The sequence below is a fragment of the Microcaecilia unicolor genome, chromosome 4 (genome assembly GCF_901765095.1).
Source record: "Microcaecilia unicolor chromosome 4, aMicUni1.1, whole genome shotgun sequence".
Classification (NCBI taxonomy): Eukaryota; Metazoa; Chordata; class Amphibia; order Gymnophiona; family Siphonopidae; genus Microcaecilia; species Microcaecilia unicolor.
Window position 1 is genome coordinate 292,488,990 of NC_044034.1, and position 19,028 is coordinate 292,508,017.

Genomic DNA, 19,028 nt, shown 5'->3' on the forward strand with positions numbered 1-19,028 from the left:
CTGAACTTACAGCTTTTCTTACCTTTGTGTCTTCTGACCAACTACAGGCATAGCTGGTCAGACAGCCATCTCTTACTGGACTTAGATGATCCAAGGGGTCAGGAACTGCTAGATGATTCACCTCACATGGCTGGAGGCCATTTTCTATTGGCTCATCAGTTCTTTGCTCAGGACTCGCCCTTGAGTCTGCAGGCCTAATCTGAGCCCTGTTGTCCAAGTTCAACAGAACACTTTCCTTTGAGTCATTCTCATTTGCGTCACTGAAAGAGGCGCTGCTTATCAGTTCCTCATGAAAAGCCTGCTCTACATGGGTCCTTTTTACTGTTGTTCCAGCAATTTCTTGGAATAGGGGATTGTTAAAAAATAAACATTCTTCCTCAATGTCACTTTCAGAAGGTGTGTCCTCATTGTCTCTCTGTCTCTCCTCATCACTTTCTTCATCATCATCATCATTATTTTCATCTGCAACTTCATCTTCTTCTTCAATCAGCAAAGCGTTTTTGTCAATCCGAAAATCTGTTACAGCTGGAACTGATTTTGGTATTTCTTCAAGATTTTGGAACAAATTCCTTGATGGTTCTTTCAGATCACCTTGTTTGTCTATTTCATCCTGGAGGTCCAACATACACAACTGTGCCTGGAGGATACCAGCCCAAAACATTTCTTGGGCTGATTCATGTTTACCCATTTTTGGGTTCTCTGAATTATCTATTTTAGTTGGCTCTCCATGTGCTCCTTGAGGTTGATCATGTGAGGTTCCTGGTTCCTCTACCTTAGGAGGCCAAAAGACTTCACAGACCATCTCAGTGTCAGTTTTTTCTATATCAAAAGGGTAAAGTAACTCCTCTGTTGATTTCTTGAGATCACGTGCCAGTCCTTCCATGTTGGCCAACACTGGCTTGCCAGCTTGTTGGTTGTGCAAATTCAGCAACTAGGTTTCACATGTGTTATACCTTGGGAAGGTCCAGAAAACACAGGTGAATCATATGCTTTGTGCAAAGGATAGTCTTAGACAGTAAACATTATCTATTCCAAACCAAGTACTATACATTCCAAATAATGGCCACTGCTCTATGCCCTGTATTATTCATTGCATTGTGAACCATGGACATAAAACTCTGCATTTGCTCTGTGCTAGAGCAATTTTGTTGGTACCATTATAATGAGTCTGAAATGCACCATTCCTTTATATTGCTTGCTATGTGTTGAGCAATGTAGGTACTTCTGGGAATATATCCATCATTTCAAAGGTTACCCTAAACAGCAAAAACACAAACAGAAAAGAAAATTAATTATTAATCAGATGAAGATTACACATTATTCAACAAGTAGGAAACTGGTATTTTTCTGTTATCAACTTCAAAAATAAGCACAGAATGGAACAGAACAGGTAAACGTGAATCCATTTTTTACTCTCTCAAAAAATTACAAGGACTAGGGTACACTAAATGAAGTTGCATGGTAATACTTTTTATTTGAATTTTTTATTAATATTCATATAGCAAGCACGACAAAGATCAGACAGATATCACTGTAGAACAAAATCACATCCAGTTCTTACCAATAACATTCCTATATACATAAAGCAAACTCTTCTTCCTGCTATATGGTAAACCATCTGGAATCCCAAGACGAGAGACTTTTTCTTATAGCCTCCCAACTTCTCCATCAATAATACATGGTAAAACTTTTAAAATGACTAGGAGAAAATATTTTTTCACTGAACTCGTTGCCGGAGAATGTGGTAACAGAAGTTAGAACACCTGGGTTTAAAAAAAAGTTTAAAACAAGTTCTTGGAGGAAAATTCTATAAACTGCTATTAAGACAGACATGGGGAAAGCCACTATTTATCCCTGGTTTTGGTAGCATGGAATCTTGCTACTATTTGAGATTCTGTTAGGTACTTGTGACCTGGATTGGCCACTGTTGGAAACAGAATAACATACTGGGTTAGATGGACCATCGGTCTGACCCAGTATGGCTATTCTTATGTGAAACTGCTTTGAACACAAAGTCCATGAGTTTTGAGTAATGTTCTACACAATTGTCAAGGCATACCATCAGTTTTTTAAAGATTATCTGTCAGATTCTATATGTTGCACCTTAATTTCCGTGCTGATACTGAAGTATATTCTATAACAATGCGCAAACTTAATTGGTTAACTGGCTAATTAGCGCTGTCAATTGGTAGTTAACAAGAAATTATCAGCAGTAATTGGCATTAAGATTTATGTGCACAACTTGATAAGCATATTCTGTAACACGGTGTCTAAATTCTATAGTTGAAAAGAAGGCGTGGCCATGGACAGGGATGAGTGTTTCAAAAATCTATGCGCATTGTTATAGAACACACCCACTCTGCACCTAATTTAGGCGTTGGGATTTACGCCAAGTAAAATGTGGCGTAAATGGCCGTGACTAAATTTGGTCATGTGGAGAGGTACTCAGTGTATTCTATATATCGCGGAGAAATTTAAGCCTATTCTATAAAATTTAGGCATACGTTAGAAAATATGCCTAGGCGTATATTTTATCGAATGGAATTTCCAAGTGCCATATATAGAATCTAGCCCTATATGTCCTCTCTAATCCCTCCCCGCCTTCTCGAGTTGCTCCCCCACATACACACACTTAACTTTAAAAAAACACTGGTCTATAATATTGTTTGATAAAGGCAAGATAAAAATTTAAGAGCTCCTGAGAAATGACAAAAAAAAACCTGAAAGAAAAATCCAGTAGACAACTGCAGGACAAAGAGGCTTCAACAATAGCTTTGACTGGCATTTCATTTACCCTAACGCAGAGAAGAAAAACAATTTTTGGACAAAGCACAAAAAAATGAAGGAGAGAGCTCCTTTACTCGCCATTTTACTATACTAACAGCAGATTCAATGTGTGAATTAGACAAATATAATGAATATTAAAATGTGCATTCACAAACTAATTCTATCAGAACTAGCTCAGAATTTAATTTGCAATGAACTGCACTTCCACTAAGATCTTCCAAATTCAAATATGAAAGAGGGACATCAATCTAAAGCCTATGGTGCCATGTACATTACAGAAACAAGTTCAAAACAACTAGTTCCAAACTACAAGTACTGAGCTTGGGGGATTCCCAAGTCCCGCCAGCTGAAGATGTCACCGACACCCGGTACTCTGCGCACAGGCAAGGACTGAGCATGTGCAGAGTACTGAAATCGATGACTCAGGAAGCAGCTGCTGACTGCTGAGCCATGCTTAGGAGCTTCTGGGCGTCATCGGAGACATCTTCAGACGGAGGGGCTTGGGGATCCCTGCTAGCCACTGCAGCCATTGTAAGTCCAGCGGGCACACCTGTGGACCATCCACGGCACACCAATGTCCATGGCACACTGGTTGAAAATTGCTGTGCTAAAGGGACTTTTGCTGGAAGTAGGTGGCACATCTCTCAGGAAAGGACTTATTTTAACCTTTGTTTCTACTTTTCTTTTGGACCTTTGAGTTTTAACTGGATATAGCAACTGGTAAATTTTGAACCTCCATGACCCCTGGAGTCCTGGCCCAGCTGGTGGGTCACAGAATCAAGTATGAATCCCTGATAGCAAGGTATTATCTGCATCTTGTTAGAAGACTTTTATGTCAACATACCAAGTGCTCTAACATGGCAACCATATTCCTGCATATAATATATATGTGAACCGCTTTGGTAGTACCACAGAAAGGTGCTATATCAAATCATTAACCCTTTATCCTTAACCATTTTATTCGGAATGAAAGGTCCCAAATACAGCCACATAAAGAAGCTAATGGCTAAAACCCCTGAAGCAACATCAGGAATTATTTTTAGCCTACTTTTTGCAAGGAGGCTGATGTGATCACCCTGTGTGTATGTAGATACGCCCCTCCTTCACTAATAACTTTCCTAATAGATATCAAATCTTGGTGGGCAAGTCAGGAAGGGGGGGGGGGGATGAAGATTAGACAAAGGTGTTTTTCCATATCCACGTACTCTATGAAGACCATCATGTATCCATCCACTCTTCATACAATGATTTTTTTTTTTTTTACAAAGCAAAACAGCAGAAGAACTGGTTTCCTACAAAAATAGCTAGAAAGACAAAGGAGTAGGCCTAACCAAAAGAAATGGTGAGCTGGAGCAGCTTATAGCCAAGCTGATGTTTCTAAGTCGAAGAGATCAACCAACCACAACTTCTAATGAGATGAAGTCACTTTATTCCACATATCATACTCAGTCCAAGGACTCAACATGGACTGTGTTTCGGCAATGCCTGTGTCAGGAGTCTAGGACTCTGGTACTGTGTTTGGCGCTAATAAAGGACACTAGGGCTGTACCGAATATTCATATTCAATTCAATTCAGGGTCCCAAATACATTATTTGTATTTGTCCGAATAATGATTTATGTTTACACTTCTTTATTCACTTGTCAACAGCAAGAAACAAGATACAAATGTTATACAAACACATAATAGACAGCAAAATTGAACAAAGAAAAGATGATCAAACTATCAAATGTGCTATATCCCCACCCCACCACAAATTCCCTTCCCAACCTTGGCCAAGGTTAACTCCCAAGCTACACCTCAAAAGTCCTAGCCATGCCCAGAGGGCATCCATGCAAGCTGTGATAGTAGGTGGGTGTGAACAACCCAAGAACTCCGAGTGATAAAACTGGGTCATGCTTTAAACTTCCAAATCACTTAAACTCACAGGACGTACTCTCAAGGACAGAGTAGCCAGATAAGGGTCCCGAATCTTCAAAAACTGCTTCTTTTGCAGTTTGGCCTCCGAGGACCGCTGCCATCTTTTCTATCCGCAGCAGCTCAAACATTTGGCTACGTCATTGGGCTAGTGTAGGTGGGTCTGCATGTATCCATTGCAACAAGATACGTTTCGCCATTAAGCAGGATTTACGCAAAAAGATCACTAAAAGGGTTGCGCCTTCCACTATGTTCTCCATCGAATAAAGGAAGGACCTATGAAGTGTTTGCCAATTTTGTCCACACACTGCACTCAAAAGCACCCAAAGACTTATCCAAAAGGTCTGTATTTGGGGACAACCCAGACACAATGTTTATACAAGGCCAGAATAGTGATTTAAATTTGAATATAAATAATCCAGGGCTCTACTGTGCTAAATCCTACTGAAATAAACACTTGATCTCTGATTTCACATTGCTTCTTTTATTATTTATTATGTTAAAGCTCAATGCCCATTATTAGTATTTGGTCAAATAATATTTTTCATTATTCGTATTCAGCTGAATAGTAACATATGTTATTCGGTGTAGCTGTAAAGGACACACAGCTCTAGTGACAATAGTGATTGTAACCTTTATTCACACTATATCTGATTGTGCTGTTTGGAGATATTTACCAGAATTCTGGACTCCTGACGCAAGCATCGCCAAAATACAGTCTATGTTGAGTCCTTGGACTGATTAATATGTTGAATAAAGTGACTTGATTTCACTGGAAATTGTGCTTGGTTGATCTCTTGAACTCAGAAACATCAGCTTGGCTACAAGCAGCTCCTATGTCCTTTTTCTGTCAACAAATTTTTATTACATATCAGGCCACCTAAAAGATCACAATGGGGGTATTTTGGAGGGAATTCACATATTACATAAGCGCATGTGTGAAATACCATGCACAACAAATCTTCAGAATATAAGTACATAAGTATTGCCATACTGGGACAGACTGAAGGTCCATCAAGGCTAGCATCCTGTTTCCAACAGTGGCCAATCCAGGTTACAAGTGCCTGGCAAGATCCCAAAACAGTACATTTTATGCTGCTTATCCAAGAAATAAAGCAGTGGATTTTCTCCAAGTCCATTTTAATAATAGCTTATGAACTTTTCTTTTAGGAAGCTATCCAAACCTTTTTTAAGCCCTGCTAAACTAACTGCTTTTACTATGTTCTCTGGCAACAAATTCCAGAGTTTAATTACACATTGAGTGAAGAAATACTTTCTCCGATTCGTTTTAAATTTACTACTTTATAGCTTCATTGCGTGCCTCCTACTCCTAGTATTTTTTGGAAAGAGTAAACAAGCAATTCACGTCTATCCGTTCCAATCCATGCATTATTTTATAGACCTCTATCATATCTCCCCTGAGTCATCTTTTCTCCAAACTGAAGAAACCTAGTCGTTTAGCTTTTCCTCAATGGGAAGTCATCCCATCCCCTTTATTATTTTCGTCACCCTTCTCTGTACCTTTTCTGATTCCACTATATCTTTTTTGAAATGCGGTCACCAGAACTGCACACAATATTCGAGGTGTGGTTGCACCATGGAGCAATACAAAGGCATTATAATGTCCTCATTTTTGTTTTCTATTCCTTTCCTAATAATACCTAACATCCTATTTGCTTTCTTAGCCGCTGCTACACACTGAGCAGGTTTCAACGTATCATCAATTATGACGCCTAGATCCCTTTTCTGGTCATTGACGTCTAATGTGGAACCTTACATTACATAGCTATAGTTAGGGTTCATCTCTCTGCTATGGCTTTGTCTTCCCTGAGTGCCCCATTTACCCCCTTGGTTATCTAGTGGTCCAACTGATTCTTTTGCCGGCTTCTTGCTTTTAATAGAACTAAAAAATTTTTTTACTATTTGTTTTTGCCTCCAATGCAATCTTTTTTTCAAAGTCCCTCTTTGTTTTTGTTATCAGCATTTTGCATTTGACTTGCCATTCCTTATGTTGTTTCTTATTATTTTCAGTCGGTCCTTCTTCCATTTTCTGAAGGATTTTCTTTTAGCTCTAATAACTTCCTTCACCACACTTTTTAACCATGCCAGCTGTCGTTTGGTCTTCCTTCCTCCTTTTTTAATACACAGAATATATTTGGCCTGGGCTTCCAGGATAGTATTTTTGAACAGCATCCACGCCCCATGTAAATTTTTGACCTTCACAACTGCTCCTCTAAGTTTTTTTTTTTCACCGTTCTTCTCAGGGGAAACATGAGAATAGGCACAGGGTAATGTTTTGGCTCTATGTAGTCCATGTGTGAAAGTGTTCAACACTTGGTTGCTTTGCTTCTTATTCATTCCAAATTTTCTGGACGTCAGGATGATCAGAAGGATGGAAAAGGAGAATGCTAACAGGGTAGGTTTTTCTTTTTGATCAACAGATATAAGCATGGGGAAGATGGGAGAAAAGAGCCAGACGACCACCTCTGCTGGAAAATCAAGAAACCATGCACCAGGCATTGTTCACATATTTCAAAGGTTGTGCTAACTGAAAATGTGATTTGATGTGTGTCTCACTGTGCTTTCGCTTTGGGCGCTGTACTTTTCTGTGTAATTCCCATAATGACAAAAAGGGAAAATCCCCTTAGCACAGAAATGCCAGGGTCACAATAGCTTATATATATTCTGCTAGGGCTCTCTCTGTGACTGGTAGGCAACAAAGGGGATTTCTGGGGCACCAGGCCAGAGTTCACTAAAGGCACAGGAAAAAGAAGGGTTGAGGGGTGGGAGGGAGCAGAGGAAAGGAGCCCATCTTAGGTTTTAGCAACCTTTAATCATATCAAAAATGATTAAAAAAAAAAGCTATAGTGCAAGACGCACCTCTCGCTGTCCCTACATCCAGCCCCTCAAGTAGTGGCCATGTCCATAACAGGTAATTCCTATCCACAGTACTGATGGCTTCCTAAGATCATTTTTACTCTACTGTTTTTAGCTGTCTAAAGTTCCAACGGAAACTGAGTCTCCCTTGCCTTGAGGAAATCCCTTTCTTTTCCCAAATACCACTTCTCTGCCCCCAGGACATTAATACTTAGGGTCCATCCCAAGGCTAGATTTATGTGTATTGTAGAAGCTGTGGCAATTAAGAGGCCTCCCTCGATTAAGTAGTAAGCAAATTTTAGGTTTAATAGGTTTCCATGCTAGTGAAACGTTACATCCCTTGTAATATGAGGCCCTAGGCTGTAGCTTGTCTAGCTTATACGTAAATTCTGCCCCGTTCAATCCTCCCATCTAATGGGAAACATTGCTCACTTCAGTTTCTGTCTCCACTCTGTCACATTCTTGCCTTCTTTGTCCTTCCCTCTCTGACTCTGTATCATACTCTGTTACCATCAACAAAGGAAATGCCCCTGTGTGCATGCCGCCTTGTGCCCCCCTCTGCCCCATGGCTCTGCTGGGGAGACCAATGACAAGGGACAGCATGTTTCGAGCTGGCTCCACCTAGCCTTTTCCTCCTCTCTTTTCCCATTAGTACCGGTTAAAATAAACAAAACAGCACCTCTCAGAGTACGGTAGTAGACTCACACACACTGAAAGATATTTAAGGAGCTACTTACCTGGCAAAAGGACTGCTCAGAAATCCCACAAAGTTCAGAGAGAGAAACGGAGAAAAACTTGTACATTCTGTTCAGTTCGAAGATGCCTTGACTGTTCAGAAGCATCATTTGCACACTTCCTGCCCACAATATTTAGACACAGTGTGTGGGAGGGGCAACACCCAGCATGCATCCGAAAAGCATCTCTCCTTCTTACATTTTCAATCTAACCCTTCCTTTTTCTTTCTCATTTTCAATGTGTCCTGTTGTTTGATGATAAACTTTTAGAGAACAGAAACATACAGCAAGTGTTTCTAGCCTGGGAACTCAGCATGGCCTAAGCCTACAGGCATTTTCAGGCTTCAGTGTCCAGATGAGGATTCTTTACTCCGCCTTTCTCTCCAGTATCAGGAAGGGAGGGGGGCTTTGATCTTATCAGGGCAAATGCCACAGGACTGCTGTTCCTCAGGTCCTTATCACAAGTCAGTGATGAGGTATTCAATAGAGTCCACAGATTAACAAGAATATGACAGGGGTCACAGTGTGAATGCTTCCGGATTTGGCCCCTGTAAGAGGACTGAGAGCCAGATGCACTAACTCCATGGAAAGAGCCCTTCCCTTACCGATCCCTTAGCGAATCGGTAAAAAACGGGCATGAAATGAGCTGCTCGCTGTTAACTCATGCGATTTTCTTCCTAAGGAGGGGAAGCCAGTCGGCCAGCTGAGCATGTGCAGAGCAGCCAATCGTTATGTTGGCTGCTCTGCGCATGCCAAAGACGGTTTCATACACGTCCTTAACTCAAAAAAAAAAAAAAAAAAAAAAAAGGACGCCCCTGACGAGCACTTGGACGTTTTTCCCTTCAGATTTTATGATGGGCGTCCTTCTCTTGGACGCGTTTTACTTACGTGCCCAAAATGACCACGCCGGAGAGAATCGTGGATCGGGACGTGCGAGGACGTCCAAATCAAAACTATTTGGACGTCCCTTTTGATTATGCCCCTCCAGGTCTTTCTCAGCCAATCACAGCGCGTTTAGCTGTCACTGGTGTCAGCTAAACGCGCTGTGATTGGCTGAGACTTGGAGGGGCATAATCGAAAGGGACGTTCAAATAGTATTGATTTGGGCATCTACGTATGTCCCGATCCCCGATTCTCTCCGGCGGTGGTCGTTTCGGGCACGTAAGAAAAACACGTCCAAGAACACCGCCGGAGAGAATCGTGGATCGGGACGTGCGAGGACCCCCAAATCAAAACTATTTGGATGTCCCTTTCGATTATGCCCCTCCAGGTCTCTCTCAGCCAATCACAGTGTGTTTAGCTGTCACTGGTGCCAGCTAAATGCGCTGTGATTGGCTGAGAGAGACCTGGAGGGCATAATTGAAAGGGACGTCCAAATAGTTTTGATTTGGATGTCCTCGCACGTCCCGATCCACGATTCTCTCCAGCGGTTTTCGGGCATGTAAGAAACGCATGTCCAAGAGAAGGACGCCCACCACAAAATCTGAAGAAAAAAAATGTCCAAGTGTTTGTCAGGGACGTCCTTTTTTTTTTTTTTGAGTGAAGGACGTCCAAGTGTTAGGCACTTGAAAGGACGTCCCTGACGAGCACTTGGACGTTTTTTTTCTTCCAATTTTTGCGATGGGCGTCCTCTGCATGGGTCCCGCTCACAGCAGCCCCAATGAGAGGTGCAGACCTCCCGTTAGGTTTTCCACGGTGCATGGGGTCGGAAATGGTAGTGCATCGCATCGCACCACATTATAATAGTAATTAGCTCATTTGCATTCCACTTTCATTAGCTGCTGCTGTGACAGGAAAATGGTTTGGAGAACCCTTTTGTGCATGTCCCAGTTTACTGCTTGCGCGCTAACTGGCTAGAACCAGTTTAAAAACCACACTGCTGGCTCGTTAAGTTTAGTGCATCTGGCCCTGAGACTCACTATCTCTTTACACAGCCCATCTGAGCTGAGATCTCAACCACAGGTAAAAGGCACTGTAGTGCCGTGACCATGTGTGACAAGCCACTTCCACTTATCCTTGTGCACTGGACCTTGCATCAGTAGGCTGTGTACCTGCAGAAGATGGAGAGGACCCCCATCCAGCAGTAGAATAAGGTCCATGTACCACGGCCTCTGCAGCCAATCCAGGGCTATGGGAATTATTTGACCCTGGTGCAATGCAATCCTTTTCAACATGTGGCCTACCATGGGCCAAGAAGGGAAGACATGCAGTAGATGTGTCTTTGGTCAGTGCCGAAGTAGGGCATCAATCCCCATCGAGTCTAGTTCTTTCCAACAGCTGAAGAACTTGGGCATTCTTTTTCATTGTCATCAAGTCCAGAAGCAGAGAACCCCATCGATCCACTATCAGCTGAAAACCCTGGCTGGATAGTTCCCACTCTCCTGGGTCCACGGAGAACCTGCTGAGAAAGTCCACCTCCACATTTAAGGACCCCCACGATGTGAGCTGCCAACAAGCAGAGAAAATTTTTCTCTGCCCAACTCATGAGAGAGGCCGCCTCCACCATCATTGGATAACTGCGGATCCCACCTTGCTTGTTGATATAAGCTACCACCATCGCATTGTTGGAAATAATTCGGACCGGAGCCCCTGCCAGAAAGGGGGTGAAGTCGTATAAGGCATTTCACAATTCTCTAAGCTCTAACGGATTTTTTGACCACTGAGACTGCTGTTCTTTCCAGGTCCCGTGCCAGATAGAACTTGTTATGAGCTCCCCAACCCAACTTGCTGGTGTCCATTGTCACCACCTCATATTGTGTTACCGTAAAGGGAGCTCCAACGGTCAAATTCTTGAGCTACAACCACCACTCCATTCAAAGATGATGAAGGTCATACTTCTGAGACACCGGAGACCAACGGCTGAGAAGAGATTCCTGTAACAGCCGCATATGAACCCCTGCTCACTGCAACACTTTCATTGCTGCTGTCATTGACCTCAGAAACTGAGCGTAGTCCCAGACCCTGGGCCTGCTCTGACTGAGGAGAAGACGACGAATCTGCTGAACCAGCTTTGACTTCCTGTGCTCTGTGAGAAAGATCCTCTCCCATGCTGTGTCGAGTGTCTGCGATGGAGTTAGTCTGCTCTTCTCAAAATTGATCACCCAACCCGTCTGTCGCTGCCTCACTGTCCGAATAGGACGATGCAGTAGCACTGGATGAACACAACACAGTCTCACTGTGGTCTAGCAGGTTATAAGGTTGTCCTCATTTTGGTTGTAACCTCCTATTCTCCATATTGGCTACCCTGGCAGCGCTATAGAAATGCTAAGTAGTAGTAGTAGTAGAATCCCTGAAGAAGGCCTGTATGCCAAAACATGGCCCATGTTGAGTCTTAATCCTTCATTTGGATGGAGGTTTAACCAATTATGGATGAATAAATTTGATGGACTTCATCATTATTAGCCTATCGATGTTTACTTACTGTCTTCAACATTTGTATTTTTGGTGACTTCCACCTTTGTTTTGTTCATCTCTTTACTCCTTGTGGAAGATTTTTGTTTTCCTCCTTTTTCTTATGGATCTAGTGTATTGGGATGGTAGTTATGCTAGTTTAACAAAAGCCCACCATGGGAAGGGCTAAATGTTGTTACTGTGTAATAGCTGATAGTGACCTTCCTAGGTCACATGACTGAGCTGTGAGAGGTTTGCATTACTCATCCCCATCTGTCCATGATTATTATTGTTAGTAAGAAGAAAGAAGCTTAATGGGACTTGGAACTAAGATATCCTCTCAATCAGGGCTGGCTGTAGGAATGGGTGACTTGGGCACCTGTACAAGACTCCCCTGAGTTCAACGGGTGGCAGTGTACTCTGTCAGATCAGATGCTGCTCAACAGACTGTGAGGCTGAGCGCTGCAGAAGAGAGCAGGTGACCTTTGATCACTGAGAAAGGCAGAGCCAGGATAGTCTGCAGAAGGGGACTTTACCCTCCTACACATAGAATCAAATGGACACATGACCTCACATAAATTGGGAAATAGGCTCTGTCTTTGTGCAAAGACAAGTGACCTTCCCTCTAGAAGGCGCTAGGCTGATTTTCGGTGCTCGGAAATACGATAAGGTATTCCCTCTTCTGACCAAGTTGCACTGGTTGTCAATTCAGGCTAGGATTTACTTTAAGATATCTCTCTATATAAAATGCACCTCCAACGTTCTAATGAAGCCTCAAGTCTCCCAACATTCTAAATTTGTAGTTGTGTAGATCGTTTTTTTCTCCATGAGTGTCTGCCCTGCCCTCGCGTCACAACGTGATGACGTCGAGGGCAGAGCACTGACACTCAGCGAATCGCATTGCTCAACGAAACGTGACGTCAGACGCATTGCGGACCCATGAGAACGACCTGCAAGAAATAAGGAACGACTACCATTGCCGAAACGTTGCTAGGCGACGGAACGAAACGTAAGACGCAAGACGGACCAATCAACATTGCTCTTGGACAGCTGAACGGTAGCGGAGACACGGCAGCGGAAAAAAAAAAGACCAGGAGCCGCTTCTGAACGGCAGCGGCAAAAAAAGGTAACCCACAAAAAGAAAACTCACACACACTGTCTCTGGAGCCTGGGATGGGGACAGACAAAGGAAAGAATGGAAAAGCAGATTGGGGATTGGGAGAACAGCAGTGATTGATTGGGAGGATGGAGATGGAGACTTGGACATTGGGTGAAAAGGGTGAGCAGGTAATGAGATAATGGAAGACAGGATGGGGAGCTACAAGGAAAAGGATGATGCACTGAGGTTGAGGAACATGATGGGAGAAGAGGGAATTGATGTGCAAGGGAGTGCCCACACACTGTCTCACACACACATACACACACACTGTGTATCTCACACACACAACATGTGTCTTGCGGGTCCTGAGACCTGGGAGGGGGTGTCCTGAGACAAGGGGAGGAAGGGGGGCCCCTAAGCCCAGAGAGGAGGGGGGGGGATCCCTAAGACCAGAGAGGGGGGAAGTGGGGTCCCTAAGACCACAGAGAGGGGGGAAGGGGGTCCTCAGACCACAGGGGAGGGGCTGAGAGGGGAGGACACTCACTGTCTCACATACGCACTCGCACACACTCATTCTCACATACACACACTCTCACAGACACACTCGCACCCACTCTCACTCTGTCACACATACACACACTTGCACATTCACTCTCTCTCTCTCACACAGTCACTCTCACAGACACTCTCTCAAACATACACACTCCGTGGAAAACCTTGCTAGCGCCCATTTCATTTGTGCCAGAAACGGGCCTTTTTTACTAGTATTCCATAATATATAATACTTTACAAGGTCTTACTTTTGAATATTACCTGAGCACCTTAACAGTACTTAATTCCAAAAAGATATCTAGGGGACTGAATTAGAATATGCTTGAATTTCCATCGATTAGAGGAATTCAATGTACGCATGTATTTTGAGTTTTCTTTTAAGTTCCAGGCTGCTAAAACTTAGAATAGCCTACTTCTTATTTAGAATCTCATCAATTAATAAAACATTTTATTTGTCTAAACATTATTCTGATGTATAAACCTACTTTATGTTATTTTTTTTTGTTATACACTTCCAGGCAAATGTTCCAGTCTCTTCATGAAATATGTCACCAGGACCTTTATAGCAAGTGGGCAACTAATACATTTACATTTATAGGATAGAAAAACTGAAGAAGCTGAAGAAATCACTCCACAGAGAGCAGGCCAGCATCCTTCCTACCTCTCTCCACTCCTCACTGGACGGAAATCAGCTCCTTCTAGTGTCTCATGGAGATACCTATATAGATTCTGACAAAAGGGGTCCACCCAGCAAATATGGGCCATGTCTATCACTCCACCTTTGCTATACACCCTGTAACACACCTACTGCTAGAAATCTCCTCATTCTTGTTTGCTCATTTTTTTAACGTATTTCTTTAGAGTTATATTTTGGCGAAACAATAGACAGCCTTACATATTAAGAGACTACCTTCCTATCTCAACATCTGGCAACCAGAACTGTACAGAATACTTAAGGTGGGGTTACACCATGAATAGATACATATATTATATACACAGATTTGTTTTCTATTTCTTTCTGAATAATTCCCAACATTCTATTTGTTTTTGTTTTTTTTAACTACTAATGAATACTGAGCTGAGAATTTCAATGTATTGTCCACAATGACTCCACTGTCTTTTCCTGGGTGGTTACTCCTAATATGGAACTAGCACTGTATACACATAATTAGGAGTAATTGTCCCTACTAGCTGCAACTTAGTGAGAATTCACTAGAGGATATTTGGCCTCACCACCCTATCCAGCCCAACTGAAGTACTGTTCTCCCACCTCTGCTGTCACCCCCAGTACCGAGATAGTTCTATATTAAGCAACTGCCTCAGGCCTCAAATGTTGGGGTGTGGCAGCAAGTTGCCCCAAATGTCATTGTGGTGGTAACCACAGTTAGCTCCTAGTTAAGAGGTTTTCTCTCTACCCAGCAGGAAGTACAAGGAATGGGGGGTGGGGAGAGCTCAAGGAACAGCAGGGATAAGCAACAGCACTAAAACAGAAAGCTTGGGGCCTTTAAGCCCATGAGTTCACGCAAGGCTTGTGGCTGCCTGCTCCTCTGAAACATAAAATCTGCAACAAAAGGAGTGGGGAAACAGTAGGTCTTGAGCACATGCATGGGCTTTAAGTCCCCATGCTTACTTCTGTCTTAGTGCTAGTGCTGCTGCTGCTGCCACAAACCTGGCAAGATATGGTGTCAGCAAGTAGAGGGATGATGCTGGACTATGAGGGAGGGGGCGGAGGAGGGAAGAAAAAAGAAAGATGCTAGACCACAGGGGAGGAAGGGGAAAAAAGAAGAGAAATACTGAACATGAGAGAAGGTGGAAGATGCTGGACATGGAGTATAAAGAGACAGAGGGGAGATGCATGACATGGGGGAACATACAGAAAGCAGATACTAGTAGAGAGAGAAGAGTTAGTAAAAGACTGGTGAATAAGAGGCTGGAAAGCAGAAATAATGGAAAGCTTCTGTTAAATGAAGTATGAAAAATGATATTGAGGAGTGGATGATAAGAAAAAGGGGGGAGTATATAGAGAAAGCTGAAAGGAAAAGAAGAAATGAAGAAAATCAGAGGCAAGAAAAAATGGCAAATGGGCAGAAGAGCCTGAAACAGTATTAAGAAAAGACAAGCATAGAAAAGCAGAAGCCAGAGATTGGACCAACATGATTAAAAATATAAAATTATCAGGCAATAAAAGGCAGAAAAATAGGATTTTATTTTCAGTTTAGTGATGGGAATATATCTGTTTCTGGAATTTACATCTGTTTCTGTTTCACTGGTGTTAAGCCTAATGGCCACAGGCCAACCAGCCTGAGCAGAGAACCACCACCCAAGATTATTACATATATTCTTGGTGCCTCCTTTAGCACTTGTTCACTTTATATTTCATCTGCTACTTAGCTGACCAGTTTTCCAACCTCACAAAATCCTTCTGCAATTCCTTACAGTTTGCTCATAAGAATTAAGGCACAGTTCTGACCCCAAGCTGGATGTGGGAAATCTTGCACTACAGAGCTGAAGGTTTTGTTTTCGAAAACTTGCCAAAAATATATTTAGTCCAATAAAAACAGTTCTTGCCTTATTTTCCTTTCTTTTATATCTATTTATAAAGTGGACTATCACAGTAACAACAATACTTTATCCAGAACATTTAAGGAAGGGAGTTAAAACCAGCTCAAATGTCCCTGAATGATGGCTCAGAGCATCTGAAGGAAAGTTTGAAAGTGGCTGCTTGCCTTGTGGTACAGACAGGAAATGAAAGGTTTTAGCAAGACAGCGGCTCTGACATTTGTCTACTTTTTTCAAACATTTCCTGTCTCTTGTACCAGTAGGCATTCTGATTGCTTTTATTTTATTATTTTCATGCTGACTTTATTTCACATAGGCATGGCTGGGTCAGACAAGGCTGGAACCCATAACTAAATGGATTAGTTCTCATTAGCTCAGATTTATTTTTTTTTTTAAATCATAAAGTTCTATAACCGAAGTACCTTCTATCTCTCCCAAATTCCTCAAGGTCTCTCTCTTTTTCCTAGAACTGTCTCTTCCCCTGCCAATAATTTTCTCCCTTTATTTCATGAACCTTCTATCTTCTCCAGTCTCCTCCCACTGATATCTGCTTCTCTTCCTTCTACTATCAAGGTCTGTCTAGGACCCCTTTGATTGTGACAGGAGTTCAGAGAGGAATCTTCTTTCTCTGGGACTTGCTACAACAATTATACATGTGTATGATTAGGTATGATAAATAAACTATACATTCAAGTCTCCCTGGCAATCTTCATTACCAGCATCAGACCATGTAACTAAGCTGAAATGACCTGTGGTGACATTTACAAGGGAATCAGTAAATGTGTCAAACAACAAAAGGAGCTCAATGGCAACAACACAGCACCTCCCACTTTCCCAAAAACAAGAAGGGCTCTCAGCAGCCCCAATGTCATATGTCCCACTTCAGCGAGAACACAAGGAGGGGTCTGGTGCCCCAACATAACAGTTCCCATCCCCAGCAGGGATAGTGGGACTCAATAACCCCAACAAACGTGTATCACTTCCCAATCCTCTTTCGCCCTGTAAACTGTACCAAAAACAGCTTCTTCCTCTCTCTTATCTCTTGCACCTCTCTCTCTTATCCCTTGCACTTCCCCTCATTCTTATCTTCCCTTCAGCCACACTCCCCTGCCCCTTATCCTGCTGTCGTTTTCCAAACCCTCTTATTCCCACTACCTCCCCTCTCTTTGCCATTCCCCTTCTCTTCCTATCCTAACCCAACCTCACACTCTCCTCTCTGTCATTATCCCTTTACTCTTTCCCTCTATGTGCTCTTATCTTCCCTCACTCTGCTCACCAGTATTCCTTCTCCTCCTTTTACCTCACAACCCCTCTTTCTTTCAATCCTGCCCAGCCCTAACCCATCTCTCTTCCCCTATTGCCACTCTAAACTCTCCCATCTGTACTTTCATCTTGGTTCTCCCCTTTTGCCCCATTCTTACAATTCCAAGATACACCCCACCCCATACTCTCTCTTTGTGCCCCACCGCCTCCTTATCTCTTTAGTTTCTTGCTCTCTAAACTCCCCAGTCTCTCTCCTTTATACTTGATGATGCCAAACAAAAAGGCACTGGACAGTCTGCGGGATTCTATATATTGCGCCTTAATTTCTGTGTGAAAATTGAAGCGTATTCTAGAACAATGCACATAACTTAATTATTTGACTAGATAATCAGCACTGTTAATGGAATGTTTTGTTACTAACCTCACTGTTTACTAAAGCTTAGCTCGAGTTATCTGCAGCAGGGTCCATTTTATTCCTATGGGCCATGAATCAGGCAACTCGAGCTAAGCTTTAGTAACAAAACATAATCAGAAAAAAAAATTGGGGGGAACCTCAACTATGGCTTGCCAAATGCATACTAATCATTTCCAAAATGAATTGTTGCCCACTCCTCATTGGTCCAGTTTTTTTACTTTTTTCAATAATTTGCTACTCATATAACTTTTGTGCAACTTTTGTTTAAAAAAGTTAAAGTACTTAACTTTTAAATACCTGTTAAAAAAATACCCCAAAACAAAACAAAAAAAAAACATGGCCACTTTCAAACCAGAAAAACAACCAAATTTTTTTGTTTTAAAAATGGTCATTTGCTAGACATACTTGTGCTCAGTGTGTCTATCTTTTAAGACCATTATCAGAAAAAAAATGTCCAAGGGCAAAATGCACAAAAATAAGCCATTGGGATATACAATACAGTATGATTCCAATTGTCCGGACTACCCTCGGCAGAGGGGTGATCCAGAAAATCGTAAATCCGGATGACTAGACATACATAGAGCACATAATAGAACACTGTATATTGAACATAATTGGAGACAGGGAGGTGATGCCCTGCTACTGTTCCCACTCTGGTCCACTTGCCCTGCTGCTGTTCCCACTCTGGTCCATCTGTAAGTACCCTGTAGGGCGCCGGTGGTCCGGATCAGTGGACATCTGGTTAACTGACGTTCAGATAAATTGGCGCCATACTGTATATGTAATCCGCACTGAACTAAAAGGCTGTTGTGGAATAAGTGTATATCAGTATCAGTCAGACACGTGAAGGGTAATTCAATGAAGGGGCCTACTTTCCTTTATTTATTTATTCACTCATTTGGATTTTGGCCACACCTTTTTCAGTAGTAGCTCAAGGTGCGTTACATTCAGGTAACTATAGCAACATAGTAAGTGACGACAGATAAAGACCTGAACAGTCCAGTCAGTCTGCCCAACAGATTTAAATCAACAATGAACGCAATATTATATATGTGATCATGGTCTTTCTTTGGTGTTTCTGGGACATAGACCGTAGAAGTCCGTCTGGCTCTGTCCTTATGTTCCAACTCCTGGAGTTGCCGTCAAAGCCCACTCCAGCCTATCAGAATCCGTCTAGTCATTTGCCGGACAAAGACCATAAAAGTCCTCACGTTACAAATTACCGGAGTTTTCATCAAATCCTGAACCGGATTGCTACAGTGGTGGAAATAAGTATTTGATCCCTTGCTGATTTTGTAAGTTTGCCCACTGACAAAGACATGAGCAGCCCATAATTGAAGGGTAGGTTATTGGTAACAGTGAGAGATAGCACATCACAAATTAAATCCGGAAAATCACATTGTGGAAAGTATATGAATTTATTTGCATTCTGCAGA

General features: G+C 42.4%; 1 protein-coding gene across 2 annotated transcripts in view; it reads right to left on the bottom strand.

The window, feature by feature from the left end:
• PSD4 (pleckstrin and Sec7 domain containing 4) overlaps positions 1-19,028 on the bottom strand; it is a 123,638-nt gene that overhangs the window by 58,463 nt on the left and 46,147 nt on the right. The window contains exons 1-2 of one of the 2 annotated variants that reach the window (XM_030201704.1): positions 8,318-8,396; positions 23-1,256 (exon numbers count right to left, since the gene is read on the bottom strand). In XM_030201704.1, the coding sequence (XP_030057564.1) occupies positions 23-883 (861 nt within the window). In that variant the 5' untranslated portion in view covers positions 884-1,256; positions 8,318-8,396. Of the gene's footprint in view, positions 1-22; positions 1,257-8,317; positions 8,397-19,028 lie in introns of those variants that run through there. The other variant, XM_030201703.1, reaches the window with a different exon arrangement.